The 20,734-nt window shown below is 37.9% G+C and overlaps 1 protein-coding gene across 2 annotated transcripts in view; it reads left to right on the forward strand.

The window, feature by feature from the left end:
* Window positions 1–20,734, forward strand: part of arhgef18.L (Rho/Rac guanine nucleotide exchange factor 18 L homeolog) — a 100,456-nt gene that overhangs the window by 63,749 nt on the left and 15,973 nt on the right. For both annotated transcript variants that reach the window (XM_041562105.1, XM_041562107.1), the window contains exons 12-19: window positions 4,291–4,429; window positions 5,712–5,815; window positions 7,819–7,956; window positions 8,790–9,040; window positions 13,592–13,717; window positions 14,318–14,435; window positions 15,361–15,609; window positions 17,542–17,618. In XM_041562105.1, the coding sequence (XP_041418039.1) occupies window positions 4,291–4,429; window positions 5,712–5,815; window positions 7,819–7,956; window positions 8,790–9,040; window positions 13,592–13,717; window positions 14,318–14,435; window positions 15,361–15,609; window positions 17,542–17,618 (1,202 nt within the window). The remainder of the gene's footprint in view (window positions 1–4,290; window positions 4,430–5,711; window positions 5,816–7,818; window positions 7,957–8,789; window positions 9,041–13,591; window positions 13,718–14,317; window positions 14,436–15,360; window positions 15,610–17,541; window positions 17,619–20,734) is intronic.

The raw sequence follows: 20,734 nt of genomic DNA on the forward strand, positions 1-20,734 counted from the left end.
CATTTATTCATGTGAATTGGTTTCTTAGTCATTAATAATAATAGCTTGGCTCCAAAAAAAAGTCATTCAGCTATTAAAGGGATACTGTCATGGGAAAAAAAAACATTTTTTCAAAATGAATCAGTTAATAGTGCTGCTCCAGCAGAATTCTGCACTGAAATGCATTTCTCAAAAGAGCAAACAGATTTTTTTATATTCAATTTTGAAATCTGACATGGGGCTGGACATATTGTCAATTTCCCAGTTGCCCCAAGTCATGTGACTTGTGCTCTGATAAACTTCAATCACTCTTTACTGCTGTACTGCAAGTTGGAGTGATATCACCCCCCGCCCTTTCCCCCCCCCCAGCAGCCTAACAACAGAACAATGGAAAGGTAACCAGATAACAGCTCCCTAACACAAGATAACAGCTGCCTGGAAGATCTAAGAACAACACTCAATAGTAAAAACCCATGTCCCACTGAGACTCCTTCAGTTACATTGAGAAGGAAAAACAGCAGCCTACCAGAAAGCATTTCTCTCTTAAAGAGATACTGACACCTGAAATTTAACTTTTTTTTTACATCTATTATAATATTGGCTTTGCAAGCTACTTCTAACTTTGCCATAAAGTATTTGAATGATGCTTTTACATTACCTGTCTGATCCCCCATGTTCCTGTATGAGGGGGCTGCCATATTTGTGCAGCAGGAGTCCGTTAGCATTAGAAACTGTAACTAACAGACTGAGATGGGACAGTCTGGTTGGCAAAGTCAGAGAGTCAGGCTTAGGAACTTCAACTAACAATTATATATAAAAACAAACCTCTCAGCAAAAAATGATCAACATGACCTATAGGTAACATTTAATGTACATTCATATGTTAAAATTCATTTTTTAGTGTCAGTATCACTTTAAAGTGCAGGCACAAGTCACATGACCAGGGGCAGCTGGGAAATTGACAAAATGTTTAGCCCCATGTCAGATTTCAAAATTAATATAAAAAAATCTGTTTGCTCTTTTGAGAAATGCATTTCAGTGCAGAATTCTGCTGGAGCAGCACTATTAACTGATTCATTTTGAAAAAAAATTTTTTTTCCCATGACAGTATCCCTTTAATAGCTGAATGACTTTTTTTTGGAGCCAAGCTATCTTTTGAGAAATGGATTTCAGTGCAGGATTCTGCTGGAGTAGCACTATTAACTGATGCGTTTTGAAAAAAACATGTTTTCCGATGACCGGAATCCCTTTAAGAAACTTTTGCCACGAGATGGAATAAGTTGCTAACTTGGTCATTGTGCACTCCCTTCTTTTTCATGTCATGGTGTATATGGCCAGCATACTCTTAAATAAGAATTTACCTTTCTGTAGGACCTTTATACTTCATTAAGAAATTTTAAAGAGGAACTAGTGATACAAAAACGTTGATGTGATTGTATTATTGAGAAAGCATTGAAATTCAAAAGAAAACTTGTATGTATAACTTAATTTGTAAAGCGCTGTTAAGGAGCCACATCGCTGTACAGTGCGTAAAAGTACAATATATCTAAACGAATATACAGGGAAGACAAATCACATAATAAATATATACAGAATCATATCAGGACAAAGAGCTTAAGTGCTATGTGGTAAGAGACAGACGGGCAAAGTGAATAACGCTGGTGAAAATTTGTCAGCGTGACGTCATTTAGGGACTTCACCGATTTTGGCACTGGCGTAACTTCGCACTCACACGCCAGGCGAATGGACGTAACTTCGCAAATTCACTAAGATGCACATTTTACTGAACGTTACCTCTTGCGCTAGACTTGCCTTCGCCACCTAAGACCAGGTGAAGTACAAAAGAGTAGATAGGACTTCCTCAAAATTTAGTTGAAAATTTTTAGTTGAAAAGTCCCAAAAAAATGCTGGCGTATTCTTTTTTTTTTTCAGGGTGATAGGCTGCAAAAGTCTCTAAAATTGTTTTGGTTACCCAGGCTCCCCCATACATTTCCTACCATATGGCACATAAACTATATACAATGGGCTCATGTATAGGGCAATATAACAACTCTATTTTATTTTATTAAGGTTCCCTGGGCTTGTGTAATGTATTTGCTGCAATATATACATCCATTTAACTTTAACGTCAGCCATATGCAAATTAGCCAACGCTAGCGCAACTTCACTCTGTTTGCCGAATTAATGCTAGCGCAACTTCGCCAGCGTTCGGCGCCCTGGACGCAACTTTGCATGTGAGTGAATTAGCATTGTCTGAGCAAATTTTTGCCTGGCGAAGTTTTGCGCTGCCTGCGAAGCCTTCGCTGGCGAATTTTCAGAGCTTAGTAAATTTCCTCCATAGTGGGAAAGAGGTCCCTGCCCAGTAGAACTTACAGTCTAAGTGGTGGCTAACATACAGACACAAATTGGAGATCAAAAAGTGCACAAGGTAAGGCATAGTCAGTAGGCACAGGACTAGGCTAATGTTCTAGTGCTCCAAAAGGTTGACTTTTTTTCTTGAAGAGATTGAGAGAGGGTTCTTAAAGGAGGAATTCAGGGATGGAATTCCAGAGGTAAGGAGCAGCAAGATAGAAGGGGGTTGAGACGAGAGGTGGCATTGGATGTGTATGTTGTCAAGAGAAGGTGACTCTGAGAATAGCGGAGAAGACGACCAGGAACGCACAGCGAGACAATAGAAGAAAGAGGAGTGAAGGGCTTTGAATGTTAGTAGAAGGGTTTTATATGCTATCCTTTTCTTAACAGGCAGCCACGCTAAGGATTTTAGTTGGGGTTTAGCAGGTTCGCTTTTAGGAGAGAGCAGAAGGATACTGAGAGCAGTTTAAGATTGATTGGAGGGGAGAGAGATGGGAATCAGGAAGACCGTTAATCTATTTTAACAGTACAGGTATGGGACATGTTATCCAGAATGCTTGGGACCTGGGGTTTTCCTGATCAAAGATCATTCTGTAATCTTCATGCCCTAAGTCTGCTAGAAAATCATGTAGACATTAAATAAACCCAATAGGCTGGCTTTGCTTCCAATAAGGATTAATGATGTCTTAGTTTGGATAAAGTACAAGCTACTGATTGAATATTACAGAGAAAAAGGCAATCATTTAAAAAAAATCTGTGGGAGTCGATCTTTCTGTAATTTGGAGCTTTCTGGATAATGGGTTTCTGAATAACGGTTCACCATACCTATAGTGAAACCTCAATTTAACATACCCTTAAGTTTTCCATCATAAGACATTTCCGTTTAAATTCTCTCAGATTTTATACTATTTTTTTCTGGTCCCCTGAAAAACATTAAATGAGGATTCTACTGTAAACTGCAGCACCATGCATTATCGAAGGTTGACACCTGTCATCTGACAGGACCTTTCTTTTGGCTAAAATTTCCATCTAGTTTAGATTGCAGTTTCAAAGATTTTGCCCCCCCATTGAGCTACAAGACACTGGAAATCTCCATGTTTGCCATTATATTTCCTGTTATCTGTTGTAATTAATTGCCCAGGTTTTTATGCTGAGCCAAAGTAGTGCCCATTTAGAAAAACAAGTTTAGCACTCATATGCTGCAATATTGAATTGTTTATCTCTGCTACCTTAGGTTCAAGCATCTTTAGAGACTCAACCAAGTTGTTATTTAAAGCACCGAAAACAATTAGGACAAGGAAAATGATATTGATTCGTCAGTTTGTTAGCCACGTGTTTATAAATGACCCCTATACGCTTTTATTTTCTTCCCCTATCTTTAAATCTATTTTCTCAGCATACAGTGAGGAAATCCAGTCATAATTTGTATAAAGGCTAGGAATTGTCAGTTGCCATGAGACAATCTGTTATATGAGTGTGTGCGGTTTCTAAAGTGAACTGAAATCACACTTGAGAGCAGATGAGAGCTAAGGTAATTTATCCAATAGCTTCTGGTGGGTGCTAATAAGCACAATGTGGTTTTGTCTCTGTGCTTGCCAGCCCTGCAGACTATGTCAATAATGGTTCGTTAAGCAGCAGGAGGGGTTTCTGGAATCATCGCTAACAACCCAGATAGCATAAAATCTAGAGAAAAGTAGATCATTTTGTTTAAGGGGAGACAGAGCCTTATTAGTATGGGGAATATTAGCTTCAAAAGAGATAGGGAAGATGGTTTTAAAACAGCCCCTTCACGGATCTCACTTTACAGGACCTACCCCAAAAAGTGTGGTCGAAATTTTGTATTAGAGAAAGAGTTATTAACCTTTCGTATTTTCTCTGCTCTACGCCATAAGCACAAATATGGTTTCCAGCGTGAAGGCAGCTTTATGCACTCCAATGTGGTCTTTGCCTCTGTTGCAGCTTCTTTTAAAGAGAATCCTCAAATTGCCATAGTGGGGCTGGATGGAACTCATGCTCGGGCTCGGGGGCTCGGAATGACTGTCACCAACAGAGGAGGTTCACGAGTAGAAATACAATCCAATTCAGGAAGCAGAGCTAGGTAAGTAATATAATTAGCTTGTTTAATATGTTGTTAAACAATAACTTGATAAACAATAAATGTGGGTTATCTATTAGCTGACTTAAAAGAAAGGAATCTTCTAGTAGGTGGAATATAGTACTGCTAATTAGGTGGCTTGATACAGTAGAAAAGTGAATTCATTTCATCGGTCTGGCATTTTATGACAGGCTATTGGTTCTTCTACTGTTAACTTTAAGAAGGATCATAATAAAAATATGAAGAAAGGTTCCTTTTATTAAAGAAAGTGGAATTATTTGTATTCAGTGTAAGGAATTATAATTTCATAGAGAAAATGTCATGTTGCTAGTTATAAATAAAAAAATAACATTTCCTCTAACAATGTCATTCTATTGTGGTCCGATATTTTGCTTTTTGCACATTTCACTGTTTGAAGTGTCATTATAATTATTGAATTAATGAAATTATTATTGAAACATCTATTATATGGCTTTATACAATAGTCTATAATTGAGGAGTCTGAATTATTTAGTACCCCTTTTTATATTCAAACAGTATATTAGGTAAGTGGGTTTATTTTAACAAAAAATTACCTGTAGTACACAATGCTGCAGAATTCTTATTTCTATTTTATAGACCAGGGTAAAATGTTTGCCACACAGACAGTAAATGTTCAATTCAGCTTTCAGCTGAACTGAAAATATTCTCCTTATAGATGGAGGGAAATGCCATAATTCAGAGGTTTCTGGATAAGAGATCATATACTTATATAGCCTCATATATTTGTTGCCCAGTCATGTGACTCATTTTACCATATTTATGCAATGCTGTTAACATTGTGTTTGTATCTAGGTGCCATTAACTCAATGCATATGTGAACATGCATTTTATATAGCTACCACTTTGTACATTGTTTACAATGACTTCCAGTTCCTCTTCTATGCTATGGCTCTCCAACCCCTTTTTCAGTTTGAATTTGATTAATAGGGCTTGTGCCACCGTCCTTTTTCCCTATTGTTTTAACCATAAAAACTCATCTTTTTTTATTATATATTTTAAGTTAAACAGGGCAAACAGGGAAACAGTGCACATATCCCTTCTAGGCTGGAATTACTTTTCTTTGAGCATATTTTCACTTTTCATATCCTGAGATTAATCTCTGAATTATGAAATGACAAAACTGGTATATTTTGCATCTGAATTTGGGGTGTTTACCCGTGTATGCTTTGTATCAACTACTAGGGTTTGTAGGTTATAGTCAGGAAATCTAAGTGTTTTTTTGTTGTTGTTTTTTACCCCTTAGTACCAGCACAGCAGAGATGGATGAAGTAGATTCTGGTTTGTCAAGACTGAAGATTTTTTCTGATGAAAATGTTTCACTTGCTTCTGATTCAGTATTTTTGGAGGGTAAGTAATATTTAAAAAGATGTGCATTATATGCCAAAAATAAGACATAAAAGCAATGGCATATTTGTAAACAAGTGGTGTGTCAAATAACAGTTTCCCTTAGGGATGCACCGAATCCTCTATTTTGGAAAAAGATTCGGCCGAATACCGAACCGAATCCATAACCTAATTTGCATATACAAATCGGGAAGGGGAAAACATTTTTTACTTCCTTGTTTTGTGACAAAAAGATTTCCCTCCCCACCCCTAATTTGCATATGCAAATTAGGATTCGGTTTGGCCGGGCAGAAGGATTCAGTGCATCCCTAGTTTCCCTTTTGGTATAAATTCCATATAACCATTTCTGCTGAAGCTATTTATAAAAGTTAAAGGGATACTATCATGGGAAAACGCATCAGTTAATAGTGGTGCCCCAGCTGGATTCTGTACTGAAATCACTTTTTTGAAATCTGTCATTGGGCTAGACATATTGTCAGTTTTCCAGCTGCCACCAGTCATGTGACTTGTGCTCTGATAAACTTCAGTCACTCTTTACTGCCGTAATGCAAGTTGTAGTGATATCACCCCCCCCCCCAGCAGCCTAACAGAACACAGGGAAGGTAACCAGATAACAGCTCCCTAATACAAGATAACAACTGCCTGGTAGATCTAAGAACAGCACTCAATAGTGAAATCCAGGTCCCACTGCGACACATTCAGTTACATTCAGTAGGAGAAACTAGCAGGGCTGGGCCAAGGTATTTTGGCACCCTAGGCAAGAGCTTCAATCAGTTCCCCCCCACACCCGGTCCTGCATTACCATTTCCCACCTTACAATTCATATTGTCCTCTGCACCTGTCCCAGCACCTATCATATTGGCCCCATTTGTACCTGTGCCAGCAGCAGCCAAAAATCCATCATATTGCCCCTAATCATCTGTTTACCTGTGTAGCAGCTGCCAAGAGGAAGCTGAGGAGTGAACATGGGGCAAAAGGGGGTTGAAACAAGCAGTTTATAACATTTTAAACCAGGTGCCTACCCCTAGTTCCCGTCCTGGAAACAACCAAAGCCGTTCCATCCTAAAGTGCTGGCTCTTTCTGAAAGCACATGGCCAGGCAAAATGACCTGAGATGGCTGCCTACACACCAGTATTACAACTAAAAAAAAAATACATTTACTGGTTCAGGAATACAATTTTATATTGTATAGTGAATTATTTGCAGTGTAAACAGTGTAATTTAGAAATAAAACCTACACCAAAAAAATCATGACAGAATCATTTTAATATGTTAAAGATATACAGGAATTTACACCAGAAATGTACATTTCTTAATAGGCATAGCATCTCCTAAAGCAACTACGACCGTGAAACGGTGTAGGAATTTGAATATCTTATTCAGTTGTACTATATACACAAGTTTCTATGTCCACGAGTGGGATCACCCACCAAAAAATGTTTGGCTGTTTATAGTTTTTTTTTTTCAGTTCAATTGGCCTCAGTGCACCAGGAATAAAGACTGTCTGTCTATACTTGCCTTCTATTCCTTATTTTATTAATGTTTAATGTAAAGTTTAAAAATAAATTAGGTTCGGATTTGTCAGTGCACAAATGTAACCAGATAGGTCAGAAGTTTTATCTGGCAGAGGGAGCTTTCATAAGGAAAAAAATATGTGTGCATTTAAAAAAGCATCTAAAGTAGGGGTATTTTGGAAACCCTACAAAAATGGAGCCTATCAATCAAAAATCTATTTTTATTGAAACATAATTAAATTATGTTTCAAAAAAACCCTTAAAGCCTGGAACCTGGAGTCAATTTAGCACCTCTTGTTATGTTACTCTGATTCTCAGAGGTACCTACAACAAATATGTACTTATTATTGATTATTATTGTTTTTCTTGGCGCAATCCAAGTTTTTGAAATTCAGTTTTGATACAGATTTAGTACATGATGAGAGCATTTTAGCACTGCATAGGCCAAATGAATTTGGACATTATGTATTTGTGTTTTCATTCATGCTACAGACTCGTATACAAATGTGAAAAGTGAGTTAGAACTTGACGCGCTGGAGTTTGAGGCTGAATCGTGGAGTTGTGCTGTTGAGCCACAGTATCTCAAAAAACAGAAGAAAGAGGTGATAAAGAGGCAGGATGTTATTTATGGTGAGAAGCTTTATAATAAGATAATTGTGATTTGTGTGTGTGACAGCTGTTGTCGTGTGTGCCATGTTCGTATGGGTGCCATAGTGATTCATTCATAACATTGCTAATGTGTAGCTAACTGAATTTTTGTACCACTAAATGATGAAAAGAAAAGAGATGGTATGGGTAGAATTACGTTGAAAGATCTGCTAGTTTGGTGAGGTTGCCAAATCAGTGGATCTTTTCCCGATATACCCACCTTGAGGTCCAAACAATCAGATTACTATGGTGGAGATACAGGAAGCTGTAATTTTAAAAACTGCCCGATTGATATCTGCCCAATTTTCAGCTAGGGATCTGTCAGGTAGGCCATTTGAAGGGCATCATACACAGGCCGACTTGGCTAAGATGCCAGCTTTAATCTGTTAAGTGAGAAACAGTGGGATAATGGGCAAAGTAATGTTCTAAAAAAATTGTTGCACATATAGCTGAATATAATAATGCAAGGGTATATGCAGTTTATTGTAATGCTAATTCACATTGACTTTTGGCATACACAGAGTTGCATTGCTCTCTTTATGCCTTTCTGCATATGCCTGCCAGCATGGCACACAGAAAGGACGACACATGGATGGAAGCACTAGTCTCTGCAGTAGCCATAAGTGATTATAGGCTGATTAGGTGTTTGGTGATTGGCGTTCTTCTGATGTGCTATGTTTAGTGTTTGCATTGGTAAATGAGCTCACTTATTTCTTTCAAAAGTATTTTGAAATTAGTCATCCTTGTTATATGGTTGGTTTTAATTCCAGATGCTTTCTGCTTGTGCAAAAAAAAATTGACTTTTGTGTTTTCAGAGCTAATGCAAACTGAAATGCACCATGTTAGAACTTTGAAAATCATGCTAAGGGTGTACTCACGAGCTCTCTCGGAGGAGCTGCAGTATAGCAACAAGGATATACAGCAGATCTTTCCATGTGTGGATGATCTTCTGGAGCTACATGTCAACTTCTTAGCAAGATTCAAAGAGAGGCGCAAAGAATCTATGGAGGAGGGAAGTGATCGGAATTATATGATCCAGAAAATTGGCGATATCCTTTTGCGGCAGGTAGGTAAACAAAACCCGTCTGGACTCTTCACATGATGCCATTGAAATGATTTTAATATGACTTCCGGAATGATGATCCAAAACAATGAAATATCCCTTATATGGAAAACCCCAGGTGTCAAGCATTCTGTATAATGGATCCTGTACCTGTCTTATAGCCGTTCTGTCATAACTTTATAAATCACTTTTGAAGTCCCTTTATTTAAGCAAGCCTTCTGTTTAAAGCAGGCATAGATGTCGTTTTGTAGCTTTTTTTTACATGAATCGAGTTTGTTTGTGTTAACGATTAGACAAAAAATAAGCTGGATGCACTACCTGGTTTATTTACTTTGCAAAGTTGCTTAGCAAAACACTGCTCTCACCAAACACCAACCAACTCTCAGTAGTGTAGGCTCCTGTCAGGAGTGCTCCTGCTCTCGTCTGCGGAAAATCCAAGATGACGGCGCCCATGGTCGGCATGTGGGTTTGGGCACCTGCGCATTGATGTCCTTCTTGGTCCGGACTTCTCCACTAGGAGCCGATAGGCCCCCGACAGCTCCTCCACTTCATACACACCATCCAGGGATAGGGTTGTCACCTGGCCGGTATTTGCCTGGCTTGTAAAAATGATGGTTGATTCCAATGTTATCAATAGAGGAAAAAGTTAAATATATTGGAAGGCCGGTATTTTTCCCAGAAAAGGTGGCAACCCTAACCAGGGGGTACTTGGAAAAAAAATAAAAAAAGTGGGGGGGGGGGAAGGAAACTCCTGTTATTATGCTATTGGTGATATGATATGGGAGTTTTCCCTTGTTCTCCTATATCAAGATTTATAGCAGGGAAGAACCAGTGCCAGACTAAGTCTTATTTGGTCTGGCATTCTGTCATCCCACCACCTTCTTCCACAGACAGATGGTCGCTTGCACTGCCCCTGCAGGGCTATGCTCATTTACCCCTTCTGATGCCGTAGCTCACTCATCTTCCACCCACAGGTTGCAGCCCTCAGATTGCGATTGCAATTAGGCGCTGGCATTTCAAGTACACAGAGGCACAAATAGCCCTTTCCAGCCCACTAAATATTGACTGTCTATGGCATCTTACAGCAGCCCCTCTGATATTTGCCAAAATCCGCAGATTGCAAGACTGGGCCTGCACCCTAGGAAGACTTCTCTATTGCCTACCTGTAGTTCCAGCCCTGGGAAGAATAGATAGGCTGGTGACAGAAGATTTATATGAAGGGAGCAGCGCCACAGAGCTCTGAAATAATTAATGTTCTTGCCTTTGTGTGCTGCATTGATTTACATTTACAAAGCTGCTATCTTAGCAGACCAGACCACTATCATTCTTTCAAACCCTTTTTTTTATCTAGCAATTAAATTATTTTAGCTTTTTACTATTTCTATCTGTTACCCACACAGAGTTTATAAAGCTGCTGCTTGGTGAGCCATGTGATCATTGCTCTCATCTGGGGGTGTGGTTCACTTAGTACAACCATCCATTTTAGATGTCTAATTTTTTAGTTTTAATTTTAGAGTTTGGTAAATACATACATTTAAATTCACCCTCTTTATCACCTGTATTCTCATTTGTTTGTTGCATACATAACCACAAGTTGTCTTTTGTTAATACTACTTCCAGCAGTGTCGGACTGGCCCACCAGGATGCCAGGAAAACTCCCAGTGGGCCCAGATGTCAGGTGGCCCTTGTGCTGCTAAAGATTTGGCCAATTTCATGGCCATTTCCTATTTCTTTAAGAACAAAGAGGCTAAATAGATGGAATAATAGATTATAGTATGTAAAGAATAGAGACTAGGAGAATAGAGGTTGAGTGAGTAGAATAATAGTACTGAGAGTGGGCCCCTGGTGTATGGTTCTTTGGTGGGCCCCTTGTCTAAGTTTTTTGGGTGGGCCCCTGGTGTCCCAGTCAGACACTGTCTTCCAGTAATCTGTGACCCACATAGATTTAAATTTTGCTAGAGTCATGATGTTCCTAAGGAAGAAATGGTAGGCTTGCTAGAGTAGTTTGGTTATTGTGTTAATACATTCGATGTGAATGATGTATTACTTACTTTGAAGTACTATGGATTATGTTGGCACTATATAAATACAGAATATTAACAACAATACACTAAAATAATGTTGACTGGCTTTGTTTTGCTTACTGGTCTGTTCTTTTTAGGCAGTGACCCCTGCAGGCACATTTTCAAGGGGCAGTTTTTCTGCCAGATTAGAAATGTCTAAAAACTGTCATTGTCCATAGACTGCCTCTGGTGTAGTCGTGTTTTTGGGCTGAAAATGCTTTTTGGGCTGCAAACCATTTAAACCCATTTCAATCAGGAGGAGACGTTAAAGCAACAGTAACACCAAAAAAAGTAAGTATTTTAAAGTAATGAATGAAACTATCATGTACTGTTGCCCTGCACTGGTTGCTTCAGAAACACTACTATAGTTTGTATAAACAAGCTGCTGTGTAGCAATGGCAGAAATTGAAAAAAGGCTATATGGCACAGGTTAAATAGTGGATAACAGATAACACCATTATGTTCTACAAAGCTTATCTGCTGTGTAACTTGAGCCTTTTCTCCTTTGATTGGCTTCCCCCATTGCTACAAAGCCACTAATTTAAATAAACAAAAGTAGTAGTGTAGGGCAACACTGCATTATATATTTATTACTTTAAAACACTTTTATTTTTTGATTACTGTTCCTTTAAAGGGCAAGTCAACCCCAAAATAATATTTTGCTTACTAAAAGAAAAACATAATTCTAAGCAAATTTCCAATTTACATTTATTGAAAAATTTCAGTGCTATCCAAGTTATTTGTAAAATGAATTGCTACTGAAAGCGGCATTTGCTTAACTCCTATTTGTTACTTTTTAAACAATGTTGCAAAATTCTTGGTTCCCCAGCAAAGACAGGGTCTGTTTAAGGGGCGAGTCATATTCGTTAACTTTTAGTATGTTATAGAATGGCTAATTCTACATATACAGTATATTTGCTACACAGATAAATGCCAGCAAGAATGGCCCCAGTCTTAAAGTGGTGGTCCACCTTTAAGTTAACTTGTAGTATTTTATAGAATGGCCAGTGTTTAGCAACTTTTTAATTGGTCTTCATTATTTATTTATTTTCTTAGTTTTGTAATTATTTGCCTTCTTATTCTGACTCTTTCAAACGGGGGTCATTGGTCCCTTTTGAAAAAAACAAATGTTCTGTAAGGTGACAAATTTATTGTTATTGCTACTTTTTATTACTCCTCTTTGAATTAATGCCCTGTCCTATACCTATTTCAGCCTCTCATTAGATAGGAGCATAGCTGCTAGGGTAATTTTGAATGATAGCTCCGCACCTTGCTTTTATCTGGTGTAGGGGGGCAGTAGCAAGGCTTAAAGTGGTTAGGCACAACCCTTTCATGTGTGGAACTGTATGGACTGCAATTTTACATCCATTGGTGCTTCTGCAGTTCTCCCCTTTCGTTTGTAAATTGTCATCTGTAACAATTAAGGTGAACAGATTTATATGTGATCATTGATAGAAAGGAAGCCAGAAACACAAATTTAGAAAAAATCGCTTCATTGATGCCATGTTTTAAAATGTGTATAAAACATGCATTTTCATTATTTGCCTATTGACCATTCTCCACATAAACTTGCATTATATTGGGTTGTGGCAGTAAATTACACACCGTTGTGCTGCTATGTGGGGGATATATATGTCTCAAATTTAAATCCAAAGTTAACTTCTTTTTCTAAAATAATGTTTTGGCATTATCCATTTGGCCACCCGTTAAAGGGGTTGTTCACCTTCAAACAACTAGTAGGTTTCAGATAGATCACCAGAAATAACGACTTTTTCCAATGACTTTCTATTTTCTATGTGTGACGGTTTTTCTAATATTGAAGTGTAAATTGTCATTTCACTCCTTCTGAAGCAGCTGTGGGAGGTGGGGTCGCCGATCCTGTAAACTGTTCTAAATGGATACATTTAGTTGATACATTTCTTATCTTTGTCTCTGCTGAGCAGAATCTCTGGGTTTCATTACAGGCAGCTGTTAGACTTGATACAATTGTTGCTAATACTCCAGAGATGCTGCTGAGAAATGTATCAACTCAATGTTGCAAAATTGTAACAGTTCAGAGTCTGCACCTGAATTACTGAGCTGCCAGACTCAAACACCACAGACACAAACATTCACCTTTACACTTAGATTTTGGGAAAAACCTAAAAGATAAATAATGGAAAGTATTTGAAAAAAGTCTTTATTTCTGGCGAACAATCTTAAAAACAACTGAATTGGAAGGTGAAAACCCCTTTAAGGGTGAATGCAGTACGTAAGTAATATCTTCATCTATTTGGGTTTTGCATAGATGCTGTGGTTAATGGACTCCTCATTATATCACCCCTAAAGTATGTATTGTTATAACTTGGAAGATTTTAAACTCCATTGTATTTTAGAAATAATAAATGCATATTTAAAAGGGAAATGCTTTTTCTATCCTGAAACCCAATAAGTGTGATTCACTTCATACAACTTTGCCCTCACGTTTTATGTCTGTTGTGGTTCTGCTTAGTTTTCAGGTGACAGCGGTGAGAGGATGAGGGAGAAGTATGGCATCTTTTGCAGTCAGCACAACAAGGCAACGAGTCGTTATAAGGACCTGTTGCGGGACAGTAAGAAATTTCAAAACCTCATGAAGGTAAGTGGATTATTGTTGTGACAATCTTCAAGATACACAAAGGTGCAAATAGAAATAGCACTTGGGCGGATAATGGTTATGGTGTTATCATAGTGTGCCATTTTCTATTCATTGTGATGATCATGTAGCACAAGAGAAGTAAGATACCTCCATGTGGTTTGTGGTTTTCATTCCAATGTGCCACAATCAGTGGCAATACTGTACTCTGCTATATAATGCATGCCTCCAGTTCCAAATATTGACATGGCTGTGGTTTCCCTGAGATCAAAACACCTGGTCTGCCATTACAACATTTCAGCACTAAACTGCTGCTTAATTCTCCTGTTTCCAAAGTACCTGATCAAAAATGACAATTTAGTTAATGGCTCAAGTGTCAATTAGTGTTGTATTAATGCTGCTTAGGTACTTTTACAAAGATGTAATCTCACTACACATGAACTGACACACAATAATAATGCTTAACACAATATGTATATCATAATTATTTGGTTCAGTGAGTAAATTGTATTTTTCACCTATATAAAATAATTTTTTTCTGAATTCTATATATTTTCAACAACATTGTATTTATCTGTGTATACGCTCTCTTTCTTTCTATAGAAAATTGGTAATTCTGCTATAGTGAGACGGCTGGGTGTCCAAGAGTGCATTCTCTTGGTGACACAAAGGATTACAAAGTATCCAGTTCTTGTTGAACGTATCATCCAGAATACAGAAGGTATATTGTCTGTCCCAGCCTTCTTCTTCTTGTTAAATATGTGAGGCTTTTCTATGGATTGGTTTCATTAGATGTTTATATTCTCCCACACATTCTTTCATTCCCAGTAATTCTTTACTGTTACAGTTGCTCAGTCACAAGTTTGATTGCATCCAGCTCACAGCAACTCCATAGTTTTCAACTCCTTAACTAAACTCTTCATAGTGCACCTGAACACACACAAATATAAACAACTTAGTACTCTCTGGTTAATTAGAAATAAATACTGTATACCTTGTTTTGCTCGCTGTTCAGGATTGATTCCAGCTCATGATTTCAGGTTGGTTAAATAACAGGACTTTGATAGGTTTGGTTTAGGGCATTCAACTTTTCTGTTCTTAACCCATTGCAGGGTTACTTCTGGCTTCTACATGGGATCATTGTCCTTCTGAATGATAAAATTTTGAACAGTGCTTAGCAGACTGAAAGACTGAAATAGTTTTTTTTTGGGGGGGGGGGGTTATCTTATAATGTTCCAGTCAAAGCCTTGATTTCAGTCGAATTAATAGTCTGTGATGAAAACTGAGGTGCAGCATGGGGGAAAAAATATGTATATATTTATTTGGAACATATTCTGTATAAATTCTAACATTTCTTGGAGCAAGTAGAGGAGCATATGCATCCAAATATACCTTGCTGTACCAGCAACCAATCAGTGATTAGGTTTTTTTCCAGTTAGCTGCATGTAGAACAATTAAGTAAACATCAGATTAGTTCCCATTGGTTACTGCCCAGGTGCACCGTTGTCCAGTGTTTATAAATAACCATCTTATTTGGACTTCCTTTATTCAGTGGTAACATAAGTAAACAAGAATGATGCATCAGTTTGTATTCGTAGCATGAAGGTTTAAGTCAAACGGTAATAATCAAGATTTGAATTTTGCAGAAGGGACAGAGGATTATGAAGCACTGACGCAGGCAATCGCACTTATCAAAGAAACCATCACTGATGTAGATTCCCGTGTCCATGAGAGTGAGAAAGTTCATCGCTTGCTGGAAATTGTAAGCAAAATGGAGCTTAAATCCTATGGGAAGCTAAAGAATGGGTTGACATTAAGGAAGCAGGATATTCTCGGAAGGCATTTGCTCCATGATGGTGTGCTGTTCTGGAAAACTGCTTCAGGTCGTTTAAAAGGTAGGACAAGTAACTGAACAGAATTCTTTGCATACAGCAATTCCACATTTCACGTAACTGTTCAAACAAAGAAAACACAACTTTTTATTCTTCCACTTGTAAAGGTGCAGATGCCCAGAGTTATAGTTTTCCTGAAGTTTGTGTGCAAGGGGTTGCCTGTCCCTGTTTAGAAATTAATTTGTCAATCAAGGTTTTTGCTTGTTTGTTTGTTTGTCAGTTTTAATATAAAAATAATTACCGCATGTGCACCAATGTTTGCCAAGTAGGCACCATGTTTGCTGGTATTTATTAAAATACATGTTAATAAATACACTTGTAACTTGTTAATATCCAGTCCTTATATGTAACTATGGTGCCCATGGTAGGAATGTCCTGTCACTGGGCAGGCTGATATCACTTCTAGCCAATGAGTATTTTCATGGAAATGAAAGGCTAGAACTTGCTAGATTTGTTATTTTTCTGTAACTTGTGCCTTTGGCATAAGTACCCTTCTATGGAAAGGATCAGACTCGTCTGCCTCCATCAGTGCTTGACCACTTCCAAACACACACACACAAACGCACTCTATCAAGCTCCAGCCTTAAAACACACACACACTCTATCAAGCTCCAGCCTTAAAGGAATTGATCAGTGTAAAAATAAAAACTGGGTAAATATGCTGTGCAAAAAAAAATGTTTCTATTATAGTTAGTTAGCCAAATATGTAATGTATAAAGACTGGAGTGTGTTGATCCAATTAAAGGCCAACTGAAACTTTTCTATCCGCTTCAACTTTGAAATGGAACTTTCAACTAAACTTTTTTTACATCAATTAACTATTTAAACCAGTGTACATTAGAAAGCAACTTTTTTAAGGGACTAAGCATAACACAAGGAGAAATAATATACGATTGCCGTTTTTCTGGAAAAACTGAGTGCATGGAGAAACTCTATCAATGCCATTGGCTTATTTTTCACCCAGTTTTTCCAGCACAAAAAATATATATTTTTTCTGACAAAACTAAACAAATGGTGAATCATATTGTGAAAATATTTGCTGCAACTTCTTTACCAAACTACCACCAAAAAATTTTGCTCATCCATAGTTATAAGAACTTTTGTTTTACAGCATCTTTAGCAGGACTGTCGACCTTACACATTAGCTTTATGCACACTGACTTGTGGGTCAGTGTAAGCAGATTGTCATTTAAACTCCAGGCATGGTATATACTGGGAGTCTGGGACAAGATCTGGTGATCTAATATCATGTATTCCCTTTTTATCTAAACCTCTATTTTGGATCATTACCAGATATCTGGTCATCCGCATATAGTGGGCTGGTGCTCTGCTTCTTTTAATCCACTGGCTCAGGGTAGCTTTCTGCAGGTGAGCTGCCACCAGTCCATCTTCCCCTTCCTTCCCAGGCATTGGCAAGATTACCTCTTAAAAGAAGCTTGTCACGCGCTGTTTCACTAGAACCAAAAACTTGAGATATTATCACTTGTGGTTTAAGAAGAGAGAGTGCAAGGCCTGGGTACCAGAATGAGTCTTCCTCAGTAGACACTGCTTATCCCAAACACTAGCTCAGATGGGGTTTGAGTAATATAAACTGTGGAGAAGCCAGAAAAATCCAATAGAGATAATGCAGTTAGAACAGCAAAGCACAAATCAGATAATGCATATAGCACTTTTTGACTGGTGTTAAAGAACTGTCTTTATGTGTCTTTGAAAACCTCTAGGTATTTAACTGCATGAAAAGACAGTTATATGGATTTGAAATTAATATCAAGCTGTGCAATCTGTACTCTTAAGTTGCAATTGTGATATCCTTTCTGGTAGAGACTGCAAAACATGCATATGAAGCAGTATATATCAATATATAAATTGTCATATGAGGATAGGTGTGAATTTCTTCACATTAGTAACTGTTTTTTTTGTTTTTTAATTCTTTAGATATCCTTGCTGTTTTGCTTACTAATAACTTGCTACTACTGCAAGAGAAAGACCAGAAATACTCCTTATCTCCTGTGGTAAGGAAAACAGAATTGGACAGAAACACCAAAAATTTGATGTGTTAACCTGCAGTGGTGAAAGTTGTGTGGTTTTATTTCTGTCTCCTCTATCTTAATTAAAGGGAGTGTTAACCAAAAACATAATTTTTTGCCTGATAATGGAAAACAGAATTCTAAGCATGTCTGCAATATACATTCAATACATTTTTTCTATGGTTTCCAATTTATTTGTATATATGTATTGCTACTGAAAGTAGTGTTTCTTTTCTCTACCCTGGTGGTTCAGTATTGATACAGTGTATGACAAGCAGTTGATTAACAGACTGTCTTTGCTGGAGATCTAACGGTGTCCATAGACGTAGAGATCCACTAGTTTGGCGACATCGGCAAACGAGCGGATCTCTCCCTGAAATGCCAATATTGAAGTGGGTGACATCGGGCTAATCCGATCGTGTGCCCTAGCGCCCAACAATCAGATCAGAATAGAGCCCAAACGGGTGGTCGGATCGTTGGACCGCATCAAAGAAAAGATGTGGCCGCAATCCAACAGGATATTCTAACCTGCCCGGTCGTCGATTTTTCAATTTCCAGAGGACTGCATCAATGTAAAATCAAAGAGATAAAAAAAATGCAGGTAGCCTGAATAAGACTGGGAAAAAATTGTGTCAGTTCTAGAAAATTTAAAATCCTGGTACAAAACTTGGGCTTCTGTTGTACTATCTATGGGCACTTCGAAGTTTCAGTGGGTCCACATTTTGCATAGCACGTTGTAGATCACTGGCTATCTCTAGTACTGGCAGCTCTCGGACAGAAATACACAAATTAGACAATTTTTCAGGCTGATTACCACCAGTAGTTATTAGCTGTTTCTTTGATAGCTGAAATATGCTGGCAGAGAATTTCCCCTAGGTAACATGAGCCACCATAGCCCTTAAAGGGATCCTGTCATCGGAAAACATGTTTTTTTCAAAACGCATCAGTTAATAGTGCTACTGCAGCAGAATTCTGCACTGAAATCCATTTCTCAAAAGAGAAAACAGATTTTTTTTTATATTCAATTTTGAAATCTGACATTTTGTCAATTTCCCAGCTGCCCCAGGTCATGTGACTTGTGTCTGCACTTTAGGAGAGAAATGCTTTCTGGCAGGCTGCTGTTTTCCTTCTCAGTGTAACTGAATGTGTCTCAGTGAGACATGGGTTTTTACTATTGAGTGTTGTTCTTAGGTCTACCAGGCAGCTGTTATCTTGCATTAGGGAGCTGCTATCTGCTTACCTTCCCATTGTTCTTTTGTTTGGCTGCTGGGGGGGAAAAGGGAAGGGGGTTATATCACTCCAACTTGCAGTACAGCAGTAAAGAGTGATTGAAGTTTATAAGAGCACAATTGACTCGGAAATTGACAATATGTCTAGCCCCATGTCAGATTTCAAAATTCAATATGAAAAAATCTGTTTGCTCTTTTGAGAAATGGATTTCAGTACAGAATTCTACTAAAGCAGCACTATTAACTGGTGCATTTTTTTTCCCATGACAGTATCCCTTTAAGTTCAATTAAATAGGGTTTAAATATCATTAATAGTTATTTATACACCTATGGGATGAAAGTGTTTCTGTTCTAAATTAGGGCAGTTTATTTCAATATGTATTTCTTCTGCAGGTGCTGTAAAAAGACGTAACCTTAAAGGAACAGAAACACCAAAAAAAAGTACAAGAAAGTGTTTTAAATGAACGGTAATATGATATAGTGTTGTTCTGCACTGGTAAAACTGGGGTGTTTGCTTTAGAAACACAACAATAGTTTATATAATTAAGCTGCTGTGAAGCCATGGGGGCAGCCATTCGAGCACAGGATACACAGTAGATAACAGATAACTTTTGAAGAATCCCATTGTTTACTATAGAACTTATCTGTTATCTGCTGGGTATGCTGTGCCTTTTCTCCTTTTCCAGCTTTGAATGGCTGGCCCCATGGTTGCACAGCAGCTTGTTTATATCAGCAGTAGTTGTCTTTCTGAAGCAAACACATCAGTTTTTTCAGTGCAGCACAACACTATATTATATTTTCATCACCTGAAATAACTATAATATTTTGGTGTTACTCTTCCTTTAAACTGCACTTCATAGTGCTGCTGGCCCTTTAATAGTATATATAATATATTCAGTAGTCTGAATATATAATATTTGAGGATAAAAACTCACACAACATTTTTTTGCCTGTACTAAATCGCCTCACATCCAAAAAAAACTTTTGTACTGTAGTGAATTTGAATCAGTGGTGGTAAAACCATTTAATCATATATTCACACGAAAAAACATGAGAAGATCCAGGCAACACAGCTTCTGTATTCTTACCAAAATAAACAGTAAGGCTAAAATATATTCTTTCTATATTTATCCATAAAATCAGGATTGCAAGAGAAATGTTATGCTGTCTGGACCCAGCAAGACTGGAAAACCTATGTGCATAGGAGGATTATAATAAAGGCTATCCTCCCCAAACCATCAGGGCAAATTTCATTTAAAGTTATATGTCATATTATATTTAACAGTCCTCACTCCCTTCTCTGTTTAAACGTGTTTTTTTACATCATGGCACAGTACTGTATATACTCGAGTATAAGCCGAGGTACCTAATTTTACCTACAAAAACTTATTGACTCTAGTATAAGCCTAGACACAACGACAGCCCTGTCTCCCAGCAGCGCACATTCCGCCAAAGCGACCCCCCCCAGCGATCAACCGGACTTCTTTGCAAAGTTGATGGTGACAGAGAATTGCCAAACGGATTACTGTGTGCATTGTCCCACTGTCCCACTACCATGTGCAGAGGGTGCTGTGTGATATTGCCATCACTGTTAATCTTTCGTATAACCAACAGAGGGCGCTGTTTGATATTGCAGTCACTGTTATTCTTTCATATAACCAACAGAGGGCGCTGTGATATTACAGTCACTGTTATTCTTTCATATAACCAACAGAGGGCGCTGTGTGATATTGCAGTCACTGTTATTCTTTCATATAACCAACAGATGGCGCTGTGTGATATTGCCATCACTGTTATTCTTTCATATAACCAACAGAGGGCGCTGTGTGATTTTACAGTCACTGTTATTCTTTCATATAACCAACAGAGGGC

The sequence above is a fragment of the Xenopus laevis genome, chromosome 1L (genome assembly GCF_017654675.1).
Source record: "Xenopus laevis strain J_2021 chromosome 1L, Xenopus_laevis_v10.1, whole genome shotgun sequence".
NCBI classification, from domain to species: Eukaryota; Metazoa; Chordata; class Amphibia; order Anura; family Pipidae; genus Xenopus; species Xenopus laevis.